Here is a 26865-nt window from a genome sequence, read left to right as displayed (position 1 = left end):
TGCATTATGACAAATACTTCACCTGTGTGTGTGGTCATCTTTTGGGATGTTGTCCCATAATAGATATTGAATGCTCCAGTATGTATTGCTGACCACATGTCAGGCTCAGGATAGGATGACTGTCCAACCTATCTGGTGAAGTTGGACAGTGATTCTGTCCTGACCCTGACACATGGCCAGCAATATAAGTTGTTGCATTCAAAATCCATTATGCAACAACATACATGCTGAAGTTTAGCCATTATTTGTTCCCTCACAATGATGGATATTTTTATCTGGTAGAGTGTTTTTATGTAAACATTCTTCTACTCCATGGGTGTATTCTAAATGGTGAATGGTGCGAAGAAATAAAAAATATTTTTAGCTAAATTAGTGTCGAACAAGTTTTTAATAGGCTACATGGCAATTTCAAATCCCATGGGGTTGCTGTATGTGTGTGACAGCACTCCGCAGACTTAATAAGGACACTTTAAGAGAAAAAATAGCTATTCCGCTGTTTCATTTACTTTATGGACTGTCTTCAGGTACATTAAAGTGACTGAAACATTGGAATAGCAACTTTTGACTCTTTGGGGGCAATTCAATTAAGCTAGATGTGAATAGTGCCGGGAAGGGGCTCCCGGAGCAATTCAATTGTTTCCCCCAGGCCAGCGCTTAGTCAGGAGATGATGGTTACCCACCTTAAGCTGGGTGTTTAGGCACCCTAACCTGCATTTCTGAAGTGCCAGCTGCAATGTTGTTAGTGCCACTCTAATCTGAAAAACATTGTGGCCGACACTTTAAAGGATTTCTTCTTGCACCCTTCTGAGTGTGTGAGCAGAAATCGGACTAATCGGGTTAACAGCGCAGTCAATCGAATAGCTCCAGGAACGTCTTCCCGGCACTATTCTCATCACACTTAATTGAATTGTCCCCCTTTGTATGAAATTGTATTTCTTTTTCTGAGAGGGCACCCAGGTGCAAACCTTGGTCTATGGTGGAGTTCCGATCAAGTTTTGGAATGTATGTTGGTGGGTAGATGATAGATATGTGTATGTGTTGGCAGCCTAGATTTTAATAAAATGATGCAAAGGATAAGAAGAGTCACAGAGCGGTTAGGGTGGCTGATGGAAATGTATCAAACCTAAATCGTGGAGAAGTAGCCCATAGCAACCAACCAACCAGCTAGCATGTATCAAGTAGGCCTACATTCTATAAAAAGATGGGTAGAAACTGGTTGCTTTCCACTTGTATACTTCTCCACTCGGATACATTCCTCCTCTGTCCTGGACACTGCCATACACCAGTCTGTTGTACGGTTATGCAGTACATTTACCCTTCCAACAAGAATGTATTTGTTGTAGTTATGAGCACATAAGAGTGAGCCATGACCTGGGACTCCTGAACTGTGCCTTTGTACAGGGTGAATGGCTGATTGTGCTGTATTTGCCTTCAGATATTATCTTTTTTCAAAAGTTGTAAGCAACACCTCATTTTAAAGCTAGTTTGACCTTCATACTCTTGATAAATAAAGTATAAAAAAGTATCAATGAAGGTCAGGGAAGCCAAGGTTTTAAGATTTTGAAATGAGCTTTTGTAGATCTGGTTAAAATATAACTAATATATCAGCCTACCCGGTGAGTCATTCTAATTCCCGTTTTTTCCTCCGTTTGCAGCTGTTTTACTCATGTTGACATGCTGCCACAATAAAAGGCATTTTATGAAAACTAAAACCGCCCCAGTTACTTGACACCATACAGGGACTGTAACATTGATTTTGTATTCTTGGTACGTGGAAGAGTTGTCATTAAAGGGACTGTAACATCAATTTGTTTTGGGAATGTATACTTTAAACATACATTTGTCATAAAAAGATAGATGGATATACAGGTTGAGTCTCCCATATCCAAATATTCTGCAATACGGAATTATTTTGGCATGACCTGAGATAATGAAACCTTTTGATTTTTGATGGTTCACAAACTTTGTCTAAGGCACAAATTATTAAAAATATTGTATAAATTTACCTTCAAGCTGGGTGTATATGAAACATAAATTAATTTCATGTATATACACAAACTTTTCTTGAGCCACAAAATTGTTGAAAATATAGTATAAGATGACCTGCAGGCTGTCTGTATAAGGTGTATATTAAACATAAATGCATTCTGTGTGTATATTTTTGTCCCATTCCCTAGATATTTCATTATGATATGCGATTATTCCAAAATACGGAATATTCCGTTATCCAGAATACCCCTGGTCCCAAGCATTTTGGATATGGGAGACTCAACCTGTATCTGTCAGCTATGGGCAATCTCAGGAGGTTTTCTGCTACCCCTGCTCCCTGGCATGTTTCTGAACCTTGCCATCCCCCCAGGTATGTTGGCACTAGCCCATGTAATCAAACTATCATATCAGGAGGATCATTCTCTATAATACTGAAAGGATTGCTCTTGGATAATAGGATTACGAGCTGTGAATCTAGAAAGTGCCAAAACAAAAATATTTTATGCTTTCATCCTATTTACTGTGGACAGATAGTAGAGGAAATATATATGGAAATAAATCTTATATGGTTAAAGTCTCTTAAATGGCCAGTATTGCATGGACAATAAAAAGCACTTGTATGTATGTTGGTATACTTTGGTTATTAGCCTAAACCCCTTTAAGTGTAGCAAGATGCTTTAAGGGTTTTTGGACCCTGAAATGTTGTCTTTCACGATTTTACCCCATTAATCTGCTCTGTTTTACTTAAATATCTGTAAATGAGCATGCTTTCATTTTACAATTCACTGCCGTATAGCCTTACTACTTTATGTATTTCTAAACTGAAAGGAGTCCTAATTTTTTGTATTTGATGCAGTATTCACATATTATTCAAAATAGTTTTTGTCTTTTTCAGGTTAATGTTATTTTAGTGCATTTATAGCACTGATAGGACAGCCTTTTCGTTATCCAGCTTAAACTTGCAAAATGTGAAACTGATTAAGTTGGGCGGTTGAGGGCCACATTAGCATTCTTCTTTTAGCCCTCAGCTATTTTAATATTAACACCCCTCATGTACACATTCCAACAGCAGGATTCCACTGGTGTGTGGGAACCCTGCCATTTGGAAGAACCACCCTTCCCTCAAGCAAACCATTGATATACCAGTAGTTCCAAGAGGTTTTTTTTTTTCAGCAGCTTGTTGGTCATTGCCCTCCAGACATTACAACCTCCTAGGTGAGTGATGGGCAACAGGCAGCCACTAGTGACTGATTTGGGAAGGATTGAAGGGAATTTTTGGATTAAATGAAAGCATTTTGTATGCAGTGGGGCATTTGGGGAGATTTACTGATGAGCTTTAAGTCAATGTGGAGGTTTGAAAGTCGTGTGTTGTTTGTTTGTGTGGTGGTAGCCATTAGTGTTCAGGGTGTTGGATATACAAAGTTTCAACTTTCAACTGCTGAGGAGTAAAATGCTATCAGGGGGGGAGGGGCTGAGTACTGAATGGCAGTAAACGTTAGACCCTGCTGTTCTGATAAGGGAGGGGAGTGGGCAGCGGTTGTTTGCATTACATATTTGTGTAGACTTTCCTGTAGCTACTTGTTGCCTTTCTAGTGTGTAAAAAAAATTGTTGAGGTGCCCTTTCAATTCGATTCCATGCCACTATTGTCCTCTTCATTCTAATGGTGGATCTCTCCTCATGGATGCAGCTATCAATTTTGATCATATTCAGACTCATAATAATAATAAGCCTGGCTTAATATCAGTAGTGGTTCCTCAGTGCAGGTTTGCTGACTGTGTCGGCAGTGCAGGGTTGTTCTCAATGTAGGGTGCTTGCGATGTCGGCAGTGCGGGGGTGCCAGTGGTGTCCTCAGTGCAGGTTTGCTGACTGTGTTGGCAGTGCAAGGGTGTTCTCAATGCAGGGTGTCGGCAGAGCAGGGGTGCCAGCGGTGTCCTCAGTGCATGTTTGCTGACAGTGTGGCAGTGCAGGGGTGCTGGTGGTGTCCTCAGTGTGGGAGTGCCGGTAGTGTCGGCAGTGTGGGGGTCGCTAAGGGTGTCCTGAGTATGTGGGGCAGCATTGCAGGGGTGCCGGCAGCGGGGGATGCTGCCAGTGGAGGTGTTGGCAGCGAGGGATGGCGGGCGCCATTTTCTTTTGCTTCCTGTGTGCATATTAAATAGGCTTAATGCTGAGAGCCATGACAGACAGCTCTCTCAGCCAATCAGCGTGAAGCACGCTCAATACAAAACCTCGCGACCTGACAGCGGCATCGCAAGGTTTTGCCTTGGGTGAGGGATCCAGGGCAGGCAGGTAGACCGAAGCTTGGCTCTGATCGTCCCGGAACCCCGAAATTCGGGGGGGGGGGTTCGGTTCTCTGGGAACCGAACCCGCTCATACCTAATAATACATTCATACAGCATTTAAAAGATTCTGTATGGCTCATAACCCCCATCCCACTTTTTTTCCTCTTCTTCTCTGTTTTTTTTTTTTTATTATTATTTATTTATTTATTTTCTCCCTTTTTTTTTTCATCTCTCTCTTCTTATACTTATCCACCCCCCCCACCCCCATCTACTTTCTTCCCCCTTCATTTCTTCTATTATGGTTGAAGTCATTATAATATATTACTGTTTAATTTTCAATTGATCGGTAAAAAGAGAAAATTGTGGCAAGTCTATTACCTCAAACCACAAGTGAACTGTATGCTATAAATTGTAATTATGTCATTGTTTCTTGTCATATTTACTTGTGTACCAGAGTGTATTTGTTGACTTCAATAAAAACATTTTTGAAAAAAAAAAAAAAGATTCTGTAAACTCCATGCGAGAGCCATAGTAAATTATGTTCAGAGACTTAGATTATATGCTACAGAATAAAATTCTAATTCCTTAGTATGTAGCAAAATGCATGTTCTAAAATCAAATTATGAAATGAAACAAAAATAAAATGTTAATATTTTTATTATTGACCTTGCAGATGGCCCGAGAAGAATGGTGTCCAAATCTGCATCTAATAATAAACCAAACAGGACAATGCTTTTATTCTTCTTTGGTGTTTTAGGTGTAGAACCATGAGAGATCTTGGCTTGTAAACTGGGGGCTAAATCCTTTTCTAATTCCGGACCTGACCTGTAGAGGGCGAATGCTATGCAAAAATTGTGTTTTTTAATTAATTAAAAATTAACAGTAATTTCGATTTCAAAAATTTTTTTTAGTTGCCTCTGCCGTGTTTTAATATACTTGTATGTAAAATTTCACGGTCTTGGCTTGTGGATTTGTATAGAAAGACAGAAGGACAAATTTTCATTTTTATATAGTTGATTAAAGCATTGTTTTAGTTTACAAACTGAAAAGTTAGGGAATTCCCAAGAGACCTGAAACACTTGTCCGTGTAATTGTACATAAACCCTGGTTTAACGTGGATGAGCAGAGCATGTGCTCTTGGTCTCCATAGCCTGGAAGTTTCCCGTCGTGTTCCTCTCTGAGACCTGACTGGTGGTTTCCTGTCTTGTTGTGCTTTGCTCTGAGACCTGCCTGATGGCTTTCCATAATGATCTGCTCTGGGACCTGCCTGATGGCTTCATGTTGCCTCCAAGGTCCCTGCTTGGACCAGAAACTTTTTACATTTCTACAGTATCTTAAACTTGCACTGGAATTATAATACTGGTCTGTAGGATAAACACGGAAGTGCTGGACTACTAGTGAGTGATTTAAGGGATTATTCCTTATTAAAGGAATATTTTACTCAAGCCAGCAGTCCATGAAACAGCAATTCTTCATTATAATTTCAAATAGCAGAGGTAGAAGAATAGTATTTCTGATTTTGTTCATATTAAAAAGTTTATCTTTTCAATTTTTTCTTTTGTTTATTTTGCGGCCTGAGTAGTTTTTGTTTTGCAGATGAACAGGCTGATAAAGTAAACTTGAAGTCTTTATTGCTTATTACACTAGGAACATCCTCTCTTTGTGGGTTGGTTTTTCTAACACATTGGGAGAGTTTTCTGTGCAGACAGAGTACCTGTGTTTACTTCAGAGAAATATTGGTGCCACAAAAGCTAGATTCCCACCAGAAGCTTTTTTTTTTTTTTTTTTTTCCTAGATGTAGGAAAGGCGGATCAACAGCAGAACTTCCTGAACATTAATTGGAAGGGAAAGGCCTGAAGAATGTTTTGATGTGAAATGCATTGTTCTTTGCTGGATATGAGCAGTGGGATTGAGTCAAGGGCTAGAGGAACATCTTATACCTTGTGTCAGCAACTCGTTAAAGACCAGAAAATTCATATCAAACTGCAGTTCTGTAGTGAGACATGAGTGTTCATATACGTGATTGAGGGCACTGCTTTTCATTGTAGTGTGCATGAAAACAAACTGTTGCCAGTGGTAATAACATGCACGTCCAATGGATTATTTGATGACTGTATTGACACACAAGCGAATGCTTGCCTTCTGTTAGCGTAATCTTTAGTGTCCCTGTACTGTGTAGTTATTTTCTCTATCAATTAACTAACACATTAAGTTTGTAGAAAGTACAAAACTCATTGGGGTCAATTCGATTAACAGCGACGTTCTCGCTCCCACTAGTAAGTGTGATTATATGTTGCACTTGCATTACCTCCGGACCTGCACATTTCTGTTCACAGCCCCCATAGGGCTGCAAGCAAAAATGTGCGAGTCCAGGGTGAGATCAGGCCGCGAGGGGAGCGATTTGCCGTGTCGTTGCTGGCATTTCAATGCCATTGCAAAGACAGTTCAACCCCTCCGCTCCTCATTGGATTGACCTCATTGAAAAACATTTTGAGGGTTGTAATGTTAATTGTATAGAAGATGCCAAGATTTAGGGAAGTCTATCATTATCTGTCAGATATCTGTCCAATCTGGCTGGTTGGAATGAAAACCTGGTAATGTATGAGAGGAAATGACAGTCAATCATATGGTTTTAAACACTGAAAAAAAGGACAAAAATTGTTCAAATTGGTTTAATTTGTGTGTTTTAACCAATTTGTCTGAACTACCATTGGACAGATATCTGACAGAAAATTGTATAGGGGATGGCCAGCTTTAACTGCATACACACGTAAAGATTTTCTGTCCAACCATCAAACTAGTTGATTGGTTGGAATGAAAATCTGGTAAGGAATGAAAGCAAATGACAATCAGCAATTTGCTCCCAAACGCCGGAAAATGGACTAAAACTGTTGCTTGAACAAATTGTTTAGATCAAACATTTAACAAACTTGTCTGATGACCATTTTCAACTGTTTTCTTTGATTTAGGACCAAATTGCTGATCAGTTACTCCCATATGTTACCAGATTTTCATTCCAACCAATCAACTAGTTGGATTGTTGACAGAAAATCTTTACATGTGTACCCAGCCTTAGAAGCATGCAAGCTACATATAGCTTCTAAGAGCTACTTATTTTCTCTTTTTTTTATTGGCCTACTAATTGTTCTTCATAAAGAGGTTTTTTGTTAAGAATTATACAAATGTCCATTAATTTGGGTATGTTATTTATCACAGTGGTACACAGGCCGTGTTACATGTTGATATCTAATAGTGGTTTAACATGCTTGGTTACTTTCATAAAGGGTCATATTCAATTAGGCTGCGAAAACCCGTTATCGGCGATACTTTAACGCCAATGACGTCATTTTCAGGTGAGAAAAGTCTGTCAAAAACCGGGGATAACTTTTTACATAGAATAGGTGGCAAAAAAAAGTGCAGAATTGGGGTTTTGGGCTGCAGACTTTAAAAAAGTACCCTGCACCCCTTGTACTGTCCCCTAAAAGTAATGTTACAAAAAATGTAAAAAGTTCAATAGGACACCCCAAAAAAAGTGGTTCTGGTTTTGGGGGGGCGAGAAAAAATGTTGGGGGACAAACTTATAAATAAGCGAAATAGACTCAGGGGGGTCCCCAAGTATGCGGTGGGTCCCCAAGTATGCGGCAGGTGTTTGTTTTGGTTGCGGCAGGTGGATTTCTAAAGCATTTTTAAAGTTCACTTTAGGGACTTATAAATATGCTTGCACCCATTTTCATGTACCCCAAATTTGATGGGACTAGTTTTTTTTTCACATTTTTTTTAGCTAAATGCTATTCTTCACTACTTTTTTTTTTAAAGATGCATAAACGTACCTGTAGAGACTGTTTTAAAACCCCTATATACCTTTTTAGCAGGGCTTTTTGGAGGTACCCATAGTGATCCCCCATGTTAGTGCATCTTTTGGGGGGGGGGTGACGGGCTGATTTCCACAAAAGTGACAGGACTTGCATCTTTTGGGGGGGGTGACGGGCTGATTTCCACAAAAGTGACAGGACTTTTCGCTGCTTACCTTTCCACCGGGTCCCGTTTTCACCGACTCCAAATTGAATACGGGGATACGCTGGCACGCGCTTGATACTTTATCCCCAACAAAAGCTCAGATGATGGTGAAAAGTCCGGCAACAGACTTTTCACCTCTAATTGAATATGGCCCAAAGTGTTAAAATGAATTTGTGTGTTTTGGAAAAAGCTCATTTGGCTTGATGACTCTATTTGTCTCTGTATATTTAATTGAACAAGATAATGAGATCAGGATATATTTTTGCACGGTAAATGCCTGTTTAGAAGATAAATATATCAATAACATTGAAGATCAAACCTACATGACGTTTGTGCATAGGTAAAATAAACTAAATAAGATTGTTTCCTAGCTCAATACACCCTTTCTATAACATGGTGTATTCATCTAATAAATCCTATCTGTACAAGAACACAAAGCATAACCTCCAATTGTCTCTTTTGGACACAAGTCCATGTCTCCTTTTTCTTACAAATCACATTTTGTCGGATAAGAACATTCTTTGGATCTATGTTGCTTTTGTGATGTGATGTACATGGTAAGCTGTTTTTCAAATTAATGTGTGTATTTGCATGTACACGTTCACCTCCCCGTACTATTTATTATATTAATTATTCTTTATGCTAGAATATTTCTTTAGGGGAAAGAAGGGTATAAAATGGAAAGGAGCAGAATGGACCTCTGAGCACAACTCACAAAAATCACTACCGCCTCCTTCATAGACAGCACTTTAAAGAAAAATAATTAAAGGCAAATATAGAAATGTTCCTTATTTCCATTTATGTATGCTTATGTAATACTGGTACGATGAGGCACTGAGGAACTCTGTGCTGGAATTATGCCAATTCTAATAATAATGAGCAGTAACGAGCACAGCAATGACCAGTACTGACTACTAACCACCCATCAGTACTTACCATGCTGCCTTACTTCTCTCTGCTTGTCCCAGGGACAATAGTGCCTATGTTTGCCCAATTGGCTTCGTATTGGAAACTTCCAGATGCCCATTAAAAGCTGGCTGCATTTACTTTAGTGTTGCAGGGATGACGCGATCTCACCCTCCCAAACAGCCCACCTGCAGTTTGCCAATAAACAAACCTGACCTCTTATGGTGGGGGGAGGTTAGGACCAAAATACATCTTGTTGTTAATAAAAAATGCTGGTGAATAATGTGCTCAGGCACCAGAGGGAGGAGGACAGCAGGAGGGCTGCTTTTTGGTGAGAATAATATTGTCTGCAAACATGCAACTGTCAGAAGAAATGATGTGATTTAGCTGCTGCTTATTAACAGACACACATTGAAGGGTTGCCTTCTCCCACGAGTCACATTTTCTGCTTCATCGAACGGATAGATGTTGGTGTGTCAGGTGAGAAACATCTGAGAACAGACACCCTGCTCTATGGATACTCCACCACGCACCCTCCAGCAGCTGTGTGATGCACTGCAGTCAGCATGGCTCCAGATACCTGTGCCAACCTACCTGCACCTTACTGAGTCACTCCCAGCCCATCTAGCTGCTGTCCATGCTGCACACGGCGGTTACTCTGGCTATTAGCTGGTAGTCATAAAAATGTGACTGGACTGTGTATATATGGTATTTATTTTTAATTTTTTTTAATAAACCCCCCCACCCAGCCAAACAAATATTATCAACTGTGTACCCAGTTTAACTCTAAATGAGTCTGTGAGTGTGAAACTAAACTAATACTGTATGAACCTTTTTCCTATTTCTTAGTGGATGTCTCCAAAATGAATTTGTCATCTTTTCAAGTAGTAAGCCAGTGGTAGATCACCTAGATCACCTAGCCAGTTGTTCATTTTCTAACTCTGTTTTTGTTAATGTAATTCATTTTGCATTTTGTCTGCCATCCCCTGTGTTGAACTTTCTTTCCATTCAACCTGTGGCTCTAGTCAGCCAGTTCTTGCACTTGGATTGATCCAAGAAAGGCATGTTATGCAAACCTGAGCAAAGGTACCAGTGTAAGTGTACTATTTGCTTTCCATAACAGGATAAACGGTACATAACAAATACCCATCCACATTCTCTGTTTTAGGATATGTAAGTAACTTTTTTCATCAGAGTTAATTTGTGTAACCAAGTTGTTCAGTGCTTCAGTGAGTGCATTTATAAGTGCATCAATTTTTAGCTTACCCTATGCTATGGTGCATTCTATAGTACAGGGAAAGCATATGCTACACTACACACTAATTCTGTACAGACAGAGAACCCTAAGGGTTTGTGTATGTTTGGACCTTCCCCTTAGTTTCAGTCACGATGTTACACCCACTCCTTGTTGTGTTTATAGCAGAAACGTGTTAGGGCTATTTCACACCAACCAGTTTTCACCAGCCAGCAAAAATCTAGGCGTTTTTTTTTGCTGGGTGTAAAATTTAGTGGTTGATAAAAGTGGGTGGGTCATTTACCGGGAATATCCACTGAGAAGGACTGCTGCCATGCCGTGCCGTCCCTGCAAGCTAATGGAGTATAGGAAACAGTTTCCTTACACAGACACACACACACACCGGCTGGCCGGCTTGTACAGCTGCTGCGCATGCCCAGAAGGTACCTAGATAAAATAATAAAAAAAAACCTTAAAGTCTCAAAGCCGCAGAATGTGAAAGGCACTGAAGTGCCTGGAAAAAAACGTCCAGCTTTTGCCGTCCGGGCAAAACCGGCAAGTGTGAAATAGGCTTTACTGTCACTTCCTGGTTAGTGTTGTGTGTCTGTTCTGTTCAGAAAGTTATGTTGGCCATACACGGTGCGATTTAGAAACTTAACGATGTGTTGTACGATTTCCCTTGATATTTTTCCCGTGAAATTCTCAACACGATGTGGTCAAATGGTGTACATGATTGTACATATACGAGCATACAATACCGATATGCATATGTATCACATCCCACACGATAGGTCATAATCTTACGGTTTTTCCAGAAGATCTACGATACAGCTATACGACAGCGGGGACACGCATCAGCATTGTAAATGGTCAAAAACACCACACGATGTCCACGATTGGTTGTTACGATTGATCGAAATCGGCCACATAGTGCAAAAAATCGCACGTGCATTATATTGTTGTTGTTGTTGTAGGGATTCAGTCATAAAGTCAACAATCATAATGTTGGCCCCACAATGTCTACATGTATGACTATATTGAAATGTCGACATGCAACATCCTCAGAATGCCAACATATTCACCAAGTCGATATCTGAAATCCCAACACTCTCAGAATGACGACATTAGGGTTAGGCTGGGAGGGGAGGTTAGAGTTGGGCACTAGGAGTGAGATTAGGGATAGGGGACTGTACTTACTTGGAACGCTGGTGCATCAGATGACTTTGCCCGATCTGCTCATCACGTGACCTGGGAGCTGCATCTGGTTCCCTGTAAGTGACTGCTGGGCCACCAGGAACAGTTTGTCAATATTCTGTCATGTTGACATTTCAGCAGTGTCGACATTCTCTTGTCAACCTAGAATACTACACCCGTTATGTGCTGTCCTCCAGTAAAGAAGCACACTGTTTGCTCCAGTCTGAATGTGGTGTCATATATACAAACGCCCTCTCACTGATGTAATACCTGTCAATAACCGTAAGCTGCTCCGTTGTGAGCTGATTCTCACACATCATTAACATTTGACAATAAGTTTTAGATGGATTTAAGGTGATAAAGGGACTGAGGCCAAATAAATGGTATTCTAGTCAATATTAGCCGTTTAAGCAATACTATGGTCCTAAGGGGAAAGTTTTGTGTGTTCCTTTAGGCAAGTGTGGTTTTATGGAATTTATGACAGGTGTAGTGAATATACAGTATTTCTGCTTAAACATTTTATAAATAAACTATACATAGATCATTTTGACATAGGTTGTGGCCACGTTTATCTGCATTTTGTACATTGTTTACTGGTAATTGATTTGTTTGGCTCTGCTACTCTACAAATATTAGACAGTATCTGTAAATATTTATCATTTAGATCAGACCATCTTGTGTGTTGAGTATGAACTGAAAACAATGATTTCCTTTTAGTGTTTGACATATAGCTACAAGCATTATCTATTCATGATAAACATTTATTTTTAAGCCCTATACAATGTTAGTCTGTCAAACATTGGCATAGCACACCGTTTTATAGCACAACCTTTTAGGGTATAGCAAAATTGGCAGAGAGGTGATGTAATTACAGTGTTCTGTCTATAAATATGCAAACACAGGTCTGAGTTTTATTCTCCTGTTTCTTCCTCATCACGTTTTAGTTATTCTTTGTGTTTTATGTTGCTGCGTAATAGAATTACATAACTCTCATTAGTTAATTGAATTCAGTTGGTTTATGTTCCCCCTTATTGATGGCACTATATTCTCTAAGATGTGTGTTTAGACCAGAGGAAGGCAGTGTTTTTCTCTTTGGGTGCCAGATAATCAGCATTAGAACTGTCACCAGGTTTCCAACATACAGGCTACAAACCTTTACAATAGCAATAGATGGGTAATAAAACTTAGAGGCATCCCTGTAATTAATGTTTTGAGGTGAATTTGCCTAGGTTAAATGACAATTAGTAGTTAGAGAGTACGACATGCTTTGGAATTTTTCTTTTATTTCACTATGAGCAGTGCTAACCGTGGCAGGGCTCACTCATCAGAGGTCCATGCTTCACTGGGTATGCAGGCCAAGCTTTGTGTCTCCTGGTTAGAGAGGGCCTAGTATGCCAAAATGTCTTCTTGATGAGGGAAGGAGGTGGAGCAGGAGAGGGACTGACACTGAGGGTGCCAATGAAAACACCCTAGAGTGGACACCTTGTGGCACTAGTGCCAAAGGTTGCCCGATAGCTATAAGCAAATCTTAAGGTTTGTTCGTTTCCCCTTTTGCATGCTCTTGTCTATTTTTGTACTAACCAGATAGACCTTGCATCATACCATTGCCATAACCTAACCTTACCAATCCACTGATCTGTTGTTTAGTATGCAGATTTACTGCAGGTCTTTTTATGGAGATTATAGGGGGTGAGGATTATGGGGACAGTATATGAGATTGTTATACTTTTCTCAACATCATTTTTTTAACAATACATTTATAACTGCATATGGTAACACAACACTGATTAATGCTACCATTGGATGCCCTGGTGAGCAGCTATTTTATACATGAAAACTTGGTGTGTACAGGATTAACATGTGAGCCCCACGTACCCTAGTAATACATTTACTGTGTATAGGGACATTATACTATAGACTTGTGAAAAAGTAACCTGTACGGTAGGGCTCGTCTTGATGAAAACAATTACTAGTCAGGGCCATCAAATAGTACACATCCAGAATGCTTATGCAGTTTTTTTTACATGCTTCATATATGTTGTAGGTCCATTGCATGTGTGTTATGTTTGCTTATGAAAGTAGTTGCGTGTGTGCATGCAATTGTTCTTCATCATAATAATAATAATAAAATCCCCAGTAGCAACATTTTAGAGAGATAGGCAAACACTCCTCTTTCAAGGTTGCTTGGAAAAATTTTTTTCTCCATACCTCCAAAATTTTACTATCGAGTCTTGTGCCAGGTAAAAGTATCAGAAGACCCATTGAGTGCCCAGTTTTCATTAATCTACTTTTCTTTCTTTCACCACTGAGTGTAAACTTTAAAACAACTTCACATTAAAGGGGCCTATCCATTAGCCGATAAATTTGAACGATATATTGTTCAGTCGTTCAATTTATCTGTTATGGATAGGAAATTTGAAAATTAATAGAAAAATAAAAAGAAAACACTCCCTGAATGATGTCATGCAATATCATTTGTCGTTTGCAAAAATCTGTCATGTACATGACAGATCTGTCACCACAGCCCCAGGGATTGTCAAGGGATAAATCTTTTGTCTTTCATCGTAGAGAAAGATCTGCTAATGGATAGGCCCCTTAAGATTTTTATTTTGGTCTTATACAGTGTATGTGTATAGTATGTACAAGGTGTGGCTATTAAATAACAAGACTGTACTTGGATTATCCAAAAACAGTTTTACAAGTGTTACCCCTTTCGCACAGATTTGTGTCACACAGAAGAAGCTGTTGTGTTTATCCTGTGCGTTGTAAAAATGCTTAGTTCAAAAGTAGAGCAACGTGTTAACTTAAAATTTATAGTTACAGTGAACAAAACGCCCACCAAATCTTTCCATATGCTAACCGAGTCAGATTGAATGTCACGTGCATGTGTGTTCGAGTGGCATAAAACATTTAGTGACAGTCGTGAGGATGTCAAAGATGAACGTTACGAAAGGCCTTGCACATCAAATACAAAAGAAAATGTAAAAAAAATTTAGAGAAGAATTTGATTTGACCATCGACTCAGCGTCCGAATGATGAATTAACATTACTACAATAATGTTCTAGCAACTTTACGGGAAAGAATCAGAAGAAAGAGGCCGGAATTGTGGAAAATGATTTCATCCTCTATCAGGACAATGCACCAGCCCACATACCTCTCTCTGTGAAGCAGTATTTGGCCGAGAAACAGATTGCAATGCTAGAACCATACTTTCCTACTTTTGAAAAAGCATTTCAGCGAGATTGTGAAAGGAAAACCTATGAGTGTGGCGGTAAACTGGGTATGTACTGCTACATCTGAGAGGCGTGTCATAAAATTGATTTAAGCTATGGTAGGTACACACTGGAGCGACGGGCATTCGTTCCAGTGATTGTGCATCCACACTGGACGACTTTTTTTTTTTTTTTTAAATTGAGTTTTTTGTTATTGGAGTTTACAAAATAGCAACACCCAATAAATACAATAACCGTAATAATAACATATTACAATGCATACGAATCATCATACAAAATGTGATACAGGTTAAACAATGCATATATATCCCTAAGTTAACCTTCAATTGTGAATATCATCCCAACTCTGTAGAGATACTGCACACATTACAAACATATCTATTTGTTATATCTCAATCCAAAACACAGAAGCATTCTAGTTCTATATCCCCATTAGGACTTCTATTTCACAATAATATTAAACATGTCCTACAGTAAATAGAACTCCCTTGTATTATTGGTTAACAGTGCACTGTATAAATAAAGATTGAAAAAAAACAAAGGGAAACATAAAAGGAATGTAGAGAAGAGGAGCTTCGCCCATGTCTGCACTAATACCTTGCACAGTAAAGGTGCGTACACACTGGGCGATAAAGTGGACGACTTAACGATAACGATATCGTTATCGTTCAGTCGTCCACTTTATCGTCCATTTTTAAGCCCAAAAAGATGAACGATAACGACGACGCGCGTTCCCGCGGGTCATTCGTCGTCATCGTTCATCGGGCTGACATCAGGCCAACCTGACGATGTCGTCAGGTTGCTGCATGTCATGGAATGGGGGAGAGAGCCCGGTGCTGAATGATATTGTTAATGATATCGTTCAGCGGCTGTGCTCAATGTCATGAACGACATTGAGCACACACTGCCGGGGACACACTAGACGATATCGCTCAGGGAGCATATCGTCTAGTGTGTATGCACCTTATTAGACATTACACATCAGCGAGAGCATATCTGGACCTACTCCATCTACTCCAAATGCGGTTAAATTTAAACTCTGCCTTACGAGTTACGTAGAGGTACTTCTCTTGCCTGACAGTGGTACGGACCAGCGCAAGCCATGCAAAAAAGTCCGGACCCTGACAGGCCAACCAGGTGTGAGCAATACTATCCATAGCCAGGGTACACATATTAATGATAAACTGCCTATCGTACTTATCGAGAATGGTAACCTCCACACTGGACGATTTCAATGAATGACGTAACTATCACCATTCTGTCATTCACTAACAATGCACTGTCCGCTAGCGATATTCCTAGGTTTGATGTGTAGAACAGGGAAATTGCTAGACTATTCAGGGAGTCAGGGAGATTGCTACTATTTCAGGGAGCCTCACTGATAATCAGGTAGAGTTGGCAAATCTGGCTAGAACACCCTCCATACTTGCTAGATCTAACACCGTGTGCTAGACCATTTTGCATCCGTTACTGAGGTAAAGAAGAAAATGACGGAGCTGATGAGACAGCTGACAGATAATGAGCTACAGCATGGCTATGACCAATGGAAAGTAAGAATGCAGAGGTATGTGGATGCAGAAGGGGAGTACATAAAAGGGGAACGGGGTTAAAATGTACTTAAAATAATTCAAGATAAATGATAGCATTCATCTCGTTACTTTATATGCACACCTCCTATACATGTGTGTTTTGTGTATTACATATATGAACAAACCAACTTGCATCTGGCAGTAATTGTATTGTGCTGACTATACTGTGATTTCTTTGCACTTTTCTGTTAGATATAGTCAGAACAAATGTATGCCTTTCTTCAGCTGGAGAAGAGCCTTTTTTTAGTTTATTAAATCAACCCCCAAGAGTTCAGCTGTTAAGTACTTACAATCATTTCTTTTAAACCCTGCTGCAGGATGTATTGGCGGAGTCATTGTCAGTGACTGGCTTCTGGGGAGCCTGTGATTACTTTATGCTTTGTGTTAGCAGCCATAAGGTGATACTGCGGCACTTTGTAGCTACTAATACCTGATATATAGGTTTTTGTGGCCAAGTCTAAGGTTAAAATCATAATACCCACTGTTGATTTGTAGGTACATTGCCTCTTTTTAATATGGTGGTAACATAAATGTTACATGGTATGATAATAAATATATATATTGTGTGTGGGGTTGTATATGCAGTGTTGTGCTACATAATCACTATATGCAAGCTGCATAGGTTTGAATTCTCACACATAATTACAAGCAGCTTTCAACAAGTGGAATTTTACACCCAAATACTGTTGCGGTGTATTGGCACCATAATAATAATAATAATAAAACAATTCTAGGAGAGGAATTCTTTGAATTTCCAGCACAGATGGGTAAAATGGAGGCAGGATGTTTCCCTGGCCTGGCTGCCTGAGTGCTATATTATCAGCTGTTGTATTACCAATCCCATACAATTATCACAGCTTTTAGCTCTGCACAGCTCTCAGGACACAATCCTGTCTGAAATGAAGGCACTGAGAACATCCCAGTCTCAGACTATATATGGGCCTAGGGTAAATGGTTGTGTTATATTTATATCGCTGGCCTCCTGGAGTAGTTGCAGTCTCAGAACAAATGTTTTGGAAGCTGTCCAGCTCTTAAGGCAGAACTTTACAGCTCCATGGTATAAAGTATAATGCGTAACAGTGATTTACTGCAGTAATTGAAGAGTAAAAATTTTGTATAAAAGACACAATTTAGAAATGATATTTTCTTGCTACTTTGAAAGGAAAGAAACCTGCAGCTGTATTGTAACATTGATTGTGATGAGGAGGTCGTCCCAGGGTAAGGGTGTAAGCTGATCCCAAGTTACAGTCCATTCCTGGGACCACCACCCCATTAGCAAGGTGCCGTCACCAAGCCACTATATGACCATGGATATTGTGGTGTGACCTGAAGTGTCCTTTTAACCCTTGGTGTGTGGGGGTGTAGGGATGGGAAAGGGACTGCAGGCCTTTATTAACTCACTATTTATTCGCCTGTAGTGTAGATCAACACTCCCAAAATGTGTGGGTTTATAACAAGCTGATGCTCTTACTGCCAGGTATGTGGTAAACTCCCAAAGGGATTGCAAGAGCGCTTTACTTTTACATGGCAATGATGCTGAAAATGTCTATTATATGGTATTATTGAAGGGGGCAAGGAAGGTGGAAGTATTACAGTAATTCAGTATTCGGAAAAAGTAGTAAAATGTTTGATATGCCAAATTACTTTATATTTCATTAAGTTAACAAAGTAGCATTTGGTGAATAAGTGTAATTATTGCTTCAAGTAGCTCAACTGTTTTTTTTTGCTTCCAACCTCAACTGAAATGTTGTGCTTCCCCCGAAGAAGGTAAAGGTATACATTTACTTTGACGTATGTTTAACACACAAATAACCCCTATATTGTACCATATGAAATGCTTTCTCAATATACATTTAGTACACAGAGACACTGCTACACACTCTGGTCACGTCCCCACAGAAAGCAAATGGTAAATGTCATTTTTTTCCTGAAGGCCCCAACATTAGTTATGCCTACCATTGGAATGAATATTAAAGTATGGGAATATACGGACCTACAGTAGTATAAGGAAGGAGATCATGGAAGAATGAAACCATTATAATAAGTATGCTTTTCATGAATCTGGTGATAGGAAGCAGTGTCTCTTCAATTCTGGAGCTAAAACGCTTGCTGATCACCTGACCATTATTTATTTAGATCTTGACTTAGAAATTGACGTGTAATGTAATGTACAGTAAAATGTCAGATTCCCACTTGACTAAGAATTCCACTTTATTTTTTGTTAGGATGTTGAAAAGGAAAGAGATCCTTTGTCGTACCTCAGTAAGGAAGAGACCAAAGAGAAGATCCAGCTTTACAATACAGCAGTCACTGACAAATTAAAGATGACACTGGTAACTATAATGAGAACTTATTCTTATGATTTGGTCAATGATACAAACTCCAGTGGGAGGCACAGCTATTACCTGGGTTGTATTACTGTGTAATCCAGCACAATCTCTCACTGCTTTTAGGTGTACAAACACTTAGGGGCTTATTTATCAAATAATTGTGGGACATCCCAAAAACACTGTATATTAAGCATCCCCCAGGTGTACCATAGAGGGGTCGCAGCACTATGGGGCTGCTAACAGATGTGTACAGCTGCACTTACCAGCGGGTGCGAGCATCTCGCACCTATTTGGACTGACTTGTCTAAATCAGATCATTATAACCTTGCTTGTCTTATTGTGCATTCCATGCCATTGAGTTGTTATCATTATTGTTCTAATAATAATAGATTGTATGTATTTTGTTATATTGCGGATTTTCAGTAAATATGTAATTTAGAGGCATGGAAAGTACCATTTTACACGGATTCATTTTATTATTATTGAGGGGAAGGGATGGCTTTAAGCATTTGGCAACCTTATACAGGGTGGTGGCATAATATTTTATTATGATTGGACTGACCTTGCAGTACACATGACTATGCTAGAAAAATCTATATTTTGAATTGTAAAACTAAATATAGAGCATAAAACTGCTGGTATGCAAGATACAGTTCTTTGACTCTCACATGATAGGGCACTGATCTTGCTGGTGTAAATATTCACACAATTCGTTATATTGCAGCTACGAAGAAGGTATTCCTCCCCTTCTATATATGACAACCAAAGAAACCTTAAAGGAACTAATCCTTCAAATAAAATGGAAGCGCTATACAACTATTGGGATAAGAATGTATTAACCTCTTATCAATAAACCAATTTAAGCCGTAATGGCTAATAGCATAAAAACGGTTTTGGTATAGCTATACACATAAAATAACATTTATATAAAAAACATACACGTTAAAATCTCATTTCGGACAATACTAAAGAGCCGATGTGCCTGAAATTGGTATGTGAGACTGTTTCTCTATCAAAGCTCTATTGGGGCAGCACTGAATCCTTGCCATAGCATGGATTTTTTTTATTTAAGTACATCAACTAGGGATTAGAAGGTCAATAATATTATGTGTGGCCAATTATAGATGAATCAGTGGATCCAGCGATTATGAATTGATCTAATGAGAGATTCAAGTGTGTGTTTGTTTTTTTAATATAAATTTTAAATGTTTTATGTGTATATGTATACCTATACCAAAACCGTTTTTATGCTTTTAACCATTACGGCTTAAATTGGTTTATTGATAAGAGGTTAATACATTCTTTTCCTAATAGTTGTATAGCGCTTCCATTTTCTTTGAAGGATCAGTTCCTATTAAGGTTTCTTTGGTTGCTAGGTCAGGTGTATGTCCATGTAAAAGGCCAAAAACACATACGTACATACATTTTGCATATTTTTAAACCCCCAGGTATCAATACATGGGGGAGATTTATGAAATCTTGGAGAACGATAAAGTGGAGAAGTTGCTCATGGCAACCAAACTACTTTTGTCATTTTTCTAGCACAGCTTGTAAAATTACTCTTAGAAGCTGATTGTTTGGTACTTTATCTCCCCCATATTTGTTTCTTTTCTTTAATAGGTGCGCACCATTTTATGGACAGTTTATAACAGTTTTGTTGCTTTGGCGTGTGCTGAATGGAAGCTGCACTGTTCTATTCTATGGTGACAAATGCATTACTATGCAAAAAATATAGCAAACAGAGCAATGTGTCCTAAGGCAGTCACTTTGAGATGTGAGACTGTTTTATCATTGAAATATGACAGAGTTGTAGTGTGCAGTAACATACCAGAATTAGCTCTTAGGTTTTGTCCTACTTTAACTTTGCTTTTCGTTCTTGCACCTTGCTTTTGTGAAGTGACAGATATCAGTATTTTGTATATTAATTTTATTGTATACACTTTACAGAATTCAAATGGGATCTATACAGGCTTTATCAAAGTACAGATGGAACTGAGACGACCAATCACTGTACGGACGCAAACAAATGCACACAGCCATGCCAACAGTAATGGAAATGATACTGCCTTTTACATGCCTAAGGGCAGCATAAATATCCTGCACATCAGCAGCATCAACACTGTGCGTGAAGTCATTGAGGCCTTGTTGAAAAAGTTCTTGGTTGCTGACAATCCTGCCAAGTTTGCACTTTATAAGCGCTGTCAGAAGGAAGATCAAGGTACCTCACATATTGTAACAGAGTGGAAGTATTGTAAATTTGCTTTACAATTCGCATTGGTGTGATGTGTGGAAGCCCAAAGCATTCACTAATGACATCTGTATGTTGCATTTGTGTAAAACCATGGATTTCATCCTTGCCTAATGAGTTATAAGTAATGAAGAAACTGCCAAACATATTGTTGCTGTAGATGGCACATACTCCTGTAGATCTGTATTGAGGTAGAGGTGAGAAACCTATTGCCAAGGTAGTTCATAGGCAAATGCCAGGGGGGTTTCCGGTTGCTTGGAAACCCCCCCTCCCCAGCGCACACTATGACTACAATAAATAGTAAATAGAAATAGTAATATAGTAGAATTGTACTAGTACTGCATGTTCTTCTTGGTATTATAAATTCAATAATTAGCACCACCTGTGGATTTTTTAACATTTGTCAGCCAGTAATAAGTGCACCTGTGCACCAACTAGGAGATCTGGAAAACATGCTCTGTTAGGAGAGAACTACTAAAGACCATCAATAGGGGTAATTATTAATACTGTATAATGATACACTATCCAGTGCATAAGGAGACCAATAAGTACATATATGTCCAGGGCAGTGCAAGGTTCTTCTGCTGCTCCTCCAAACTCCCATCCTTGCTCCAATGGTCTGGAATGGAGCCCACATCTGAAATAAAAACATTCCGCTCAGGCAGGATGACCCTACTTCCACATCTAATGGCTTACTGTGATCGCTGGGCCTGTATATGCTGGAATGACACGCAATCCACTTTGTGTGACGCATATTAAAGCTGGATAAGTGCTAATTAATACCCTCTTCATGGACTGTCCACACTCACTCTAAAATCAAGCATTTGGAACCCCCCCCCCCCTCTAGAAATCCTGCGTTTGCCACTGTAGTTCCTTTTACATTTTGATTTATTCTAAGGAACATGTACTATTGAGAATAAACCAGTTATGAATTTGTCATTCGTAATTGTCCAAGCCCATTTCTTCCTGAGAGAATGTACCTGGAGGAACAGATGCTAGAACACCAGTCAGATGATCTGTACCAGTTTTGCGATCTATACAAAGTGCAGCTCCTGTCCTATTCAGTAGGCCAGCTGTAGAGTCTTCTCTCTATCGCCAACCACCTCCGCATGATCAAAAATATCAAGTGTCATGGTTTGGTCACACAAACCTGCTTTTTGCAATAATCAGTCTAAAGTAGTTGATGTCAGCAAGATGATGCCAGAACATATAGTGGTAAAGGCTACAAAGTGCAGAACTTGGCCAGGCTTGCTGAAGCTATAATGGGTTTTTATTTTGTATTGTTTTTCTCTATTTAACTAAAACATTGCAGTTTCAAATTACCACATACATACAGTTATGGAAGGTTTTAAGAAGCTGTTAATAGATCTCATCATGGATGTAGATGTTGTGTGTTTTGGGATTGAACGGTTATTTACATTTGGAGCAATAATATAGGTATCCCCATATATTAAGTATACAGGGTTACATTAATAGGATCAATGACACAAAAAATATAGGATTGTTCAGCATTATACATTGCATTTTGAATTTTTTGTTTGTGTGAATAAAAAAGATCTCAGACTTGTATTCGATCATGCCTTTATAAAATGCTGGTGTGAAAAGGATTTCATTGAATATCTTTCCTCCACAGTGTACATGTGCAAATTGTCTGACAGAGAGCACCCACTGTATCTTCGACTGGTAGCTGGGCCGAATCTTGAAACACTTAGTTTTGTTCTTCGGGAACATGAAACTGGAGATGTCATGGTAAGTAACTGTCAATGATGTTGTTTTTCAAAGTCAACTGCATTATGGGAAGCACGGATGGAGGTTTTAACTGACATGCTAAAAAAAACCTCAAACCACAATGCCGATAGGATAAACCAATGTTTCACCAAGACTGAAAAGGGTAACGACATCTACAAGAGATAGTGGACCTGTGTTGAAATGTAAATAATTGAATCCTGTACTGTATGTCAACTAAACAGGCAGATAGTGCAAACATGAGATCATCTACAATCATTACTAGAAGCAGCATAATAATTTGCATATATGCAAATGCTCACTGCACAGAATTTGGACTGCAAATAGGAGGGGGCAGGACTGTAAGTAATGAGTATAGTGGGGAGGAGTTACTTTTAATATGCATGATACATTTGTGAATTGTTTTTCGTGTGTTTTATTTTTAAAAGCCTTGAGACATGTACACATACTTGCAGATTGTGTAGAAACATCAGGGACAGTGCGGATTTAGTCTCATACTGGCACACTTCCAGCACTGCTGCCACTTCTACATTTTCCATACCCCCACCTCTACATTTCTACTTTTACCACTGATGCATGGTAAATACTGGCTGCTTTTGCATGTAGCCCACACATGCTGGACAGCTTTACATTTGCACTGCAGTTTAGATCTGAGCTTGGACACTGCTCTCCCAAATCTAAATCTCTGCACATCTGCCCCACCTGCAGTGCAACATGGTTTAAATGAGATGTAAAGTTACTTGTTCTTTTTTGCATTGCTTCCAACTCAGAATCTGCCCCTTTGTTATATATATAGAAAAGCTTGTACCAAACAAGAGTGCGGGTCACATTTGTGCTTTTGGGACATATTTTATTTACTTATTTTTTTACTTATACAAAGAAATGGAAGAAAACGGCAACAATAAATGGTGTGGTACATACAGACTAAAGTGTTTCTTTAAAGTGTTTTATAGATGTATGAGATCAGAGGGAAAGGAGAAAGAAAGGGGTGGGTGGGGAAGGGGTGAGACAGGTATACATGTTGGGTTTTTAGTTATGTATGGAAATATTTATAGAGCTCTGTTAATTATTATGAATCTGTTTCAGTGGGAAGCCTTCACAATACCGGAGTTGCAGAACTTCCTTCGTATCCTCGACAAGGAAGAAGATGAGCAGTTGCAGAGTTTAAAGCGACGTTATTCATCCTACAAGGAGAAACTAGAAGAAGCATTGAGTGGCGTGCGCAAACCTGGCTAGAGTCCTGGCTATAAGGACCTCTGTGTTACAGCATGACAGAGCATTGGCACATGTTTGCAGTTCTGTCCAATGGAAGACTTACTTGCAAAGGATATGTTCCTGAGAAGATGTCTGTCTGCAGTGTCATAAACTGGACTCAAAACTAGACCATATGGTTGAGGACTTTCACTGGGACTCTAATGTTACTGTTGCTGCAGACAATCCAAAAATCAAATTCATTTTTAGATTTTTATTTTTTTTATGTAAGTTATTAAAGCTTTAAGTCTAGTAAGTAATTGTTTGTAAACATGTCGGAACCATTTTTTTGTGAAAAATGGTTATAAAGAAAATGTTATTGGCGACAAATGTCTGTTAAGGGTTGGGCCGATTTGGGCACTCACTGCACCTGATGATTCAGAAGAACTAATGAAGGTGGTGAGAGGGTTCGTCCGCTGGCACAATAGCAAGTGATGAGATGGGAGACGAGGGACTATCCAGATGTTTTATTAGAGTGATTAGAAGGTTTCATTTCAGAGGGAAAAGAGGATATAATAACAATGTAGCCCAATGTAACGTGGGGGCGAAGAAACAACTATGCAGTCAACACTACATGCTGCAATAGGGCAGTTGTACCCTGTTAGGTATATATTAAGCTGCTAAGAAGGTGTGGTGTGTGCAACATACGCTGTTTGTAACAGTGATTGGAGAAGACATCACATTTCACATATCTAACAGTGAGTTCAACTATTGTGCAAAGTAAGTTTTATGACTGGTCAGTTCATCAATCTATTGGTTTGATGTATGTAGTGAGAAGGTGGAGGATTGTTATAAAGTTTAGAAGACGATTATTTTGGAGGATGAGCATGGATCAGTATTGGTTCAGCCATATTAGAGGACTGCCCTAGATAGGGGATGTTCCTGCCCGAACCTGGTAGACTGACTAGAAAGTGTTACTGCTTTCCTGTACAAACAGGGGGCAAGAAAGTGCTAGACACAATATTGGTGGTGATGGACTATATAGAGTGATAGTGTTCTGCAGAAATACAGCACTTCTACTAGGTCTAAAGTTATTGCATGTTATAAGGAAACCAAAGAACAAGCAAATTAAAGGTGGTGTTAAGTTGCTTTACTGTATCTGTATTGTTATTTTTTTTAATACATGTTCTTTTACAATAATAATTATTTCTTTAAAAACCTCACTTAGATTTGTCAGTTCATTGTTTACTTTTTGCAGCATACTAATATGATGCTTATTCCAACATTACTGTACAAGTATGAAGGAGGATTGACTGCTATAGGCCAGGCTTTAGGTTCTGTAGATCTTATATCTAGTATGAGGGACACAATAAAAGCCCAGGATGTCCTCTTACTATCAAGCATTGGGAAAAAATGCTTCATATTAATTGGCAAATAGTGTAAAACCTTGCTTTTGGAAATGCTGTTTTAGAAGATTAGGTTTTTCAGTACAAAGCACACAGCCATCCACTATGGTTGTGCAGACACATACTGTACATGTAACACCACAGAAAAGGTAGAGTGAGGTGTAATGTAATGGGCTGTTAGATCCAATACTAATTAAATGTTTTGCCTACATTCTTTTTATCTGGGCCTAACTACAGCTTACTTCTATAGTAACTTTATTATTGCAGACTGGGGGACAGTTTCTGTATGAGCTTTTTGTCCCTTTCAGGTAATTTTTTCTTATTTCTAAAGCTAACTTGGTATTTCATGAAATCCTCAACTGTGAATTTTATTTTCATTTTTTTTTCTTTTTTTACTTGAACTAAATGTGTAAAATGGGCATATTCAATACTTTAGACCTAATTCTGATACAATGTTTTATGCACTACACACGATTATTGATTGAGGACAGATTAATGTATTAATGTGTTTTTCTGTGATCAAGATTTTAAGGGTTTATTTTTTTTTTATTATTATTTAAACAATGTTATTTTATATAGCCCCTGTATAGGGGAACAGATTCACTACTATATGTGCTCATTTGCATGTCTTACCCACAGCCCTTTGTGGGTGGCTACAGTGTGTGTGTTTCACTGTGACATGAAGACATTTTTATATTATGTAGCACTGGAAAATGTTTGTTCTGAAGTCTGAAACTGAACATGCTTATATGTGGAATTAGGTTAATAAGCCTGAAATTAAGGTCTTAAGTACTTCTTACATACTAAACTGAGAATGTTGCAATACAGATAGTTTTAATATATGTTTGATGGTACAAGAAAGTCACATTGGATTTTGGAATGAATTAAATAAAATTGTTTTACTGTTCTACTATTTGATTTCTTTGACAAGGGTTATATTTAAAATTGGTTCTTCCATGTGCTTTTTTTAAATTTTTTTAAATATATATAATTGCAGTTGATAGTACTGTGCTTTTTTATTTTTACCCTATTTGCAAAAGTAGCATTCATTACCAAGAAATTTTTCAGAACTACAGATGGTTTTTGCAAGGTCCCACATAAATTGTCATGACTCTCCAATAAAATAAAGTATGAAAGATCCGTTTTTTTATTTTTTTACTATTGTTATTACTTATTGGTAAATGTATGCTGGTAGTCTGTGCTGGCTATGGATTATAATAGGTAACAACTTCCAGAGACAAGAGGACAGATACATTGGTGAATTAAATTTAAGTACAGTGTGGCTATACTGCCACCTAGCGAGTGTTTCTGATATTTGTGGTAAGACTGAAAGGTTTTATAAAACAATTTTAGAAATGTGCATTAAAGTAGGCCACTTCAAATAAAGGGAAACACCACACAAGTTGTAGGAACTCTCCAAATGCTCCTCAAACTAATTCTGGACAACTTGGGACATGGTGCATTATCCTGCTGGAATATTCCATTGTTGTGAGGGTATATG

General features: G+C 38.7%; 1 protein-coding gene across 3 annotated transcripts in view; it reads left to right on the top strand.

The window, feature by feature from the left end:
* RASSF3 (Ras association domain family member 3) overlaps positions 1-26500 on the top strand; it is a 195052-nt gene extending 168552 nt beyond the window's left edge. For all 3 annotated transcript variants that reach the window (XM_088467782.1, XM_088467783.1, XM_088467784.1), the window contains 4 exons: positions 18669-18776; positions 20721-20991; positions 22655-22770; positions 23854-26500. In XM_088467782.1, the coding sequence (XP_088323908.1) occupies positions 18669-18776; positions 20721-20991; positions 22655-22770; positions 23854-24003 (645 nt within the window). In that variant the 3' untranslated portion in view covers positions 24004-26500. The remainder of the gene's footprint in view (positions 1-18668; positions 18777-20720; positions 20992-22654; positions 22771-23853) is intronic.
* Positions 26501-26865: the final 365 nt, after the last annotated feature.

This window comes from Taudactylus pleione, unplaced genomic scaffold (assembly GCF_031769625.1).
Source record: "Taudactylus pleione unplaced genomic scaffold, aTauple2 ptg000075l, whole genome shotgun sequence".
Classification (NCBI taxonomy): domain Eukaryota; kingdom Metazoa; phylum Chordata; class Amphibia; order Anura; family Myobatrachidae; genus Taudactylus; species Taudactylus pleione.
The sequence above is the reverse complement of the archived record's forward strand: the minus strand, read 5'-3'. Positions and strand labels throughout refer to the sequence as shown.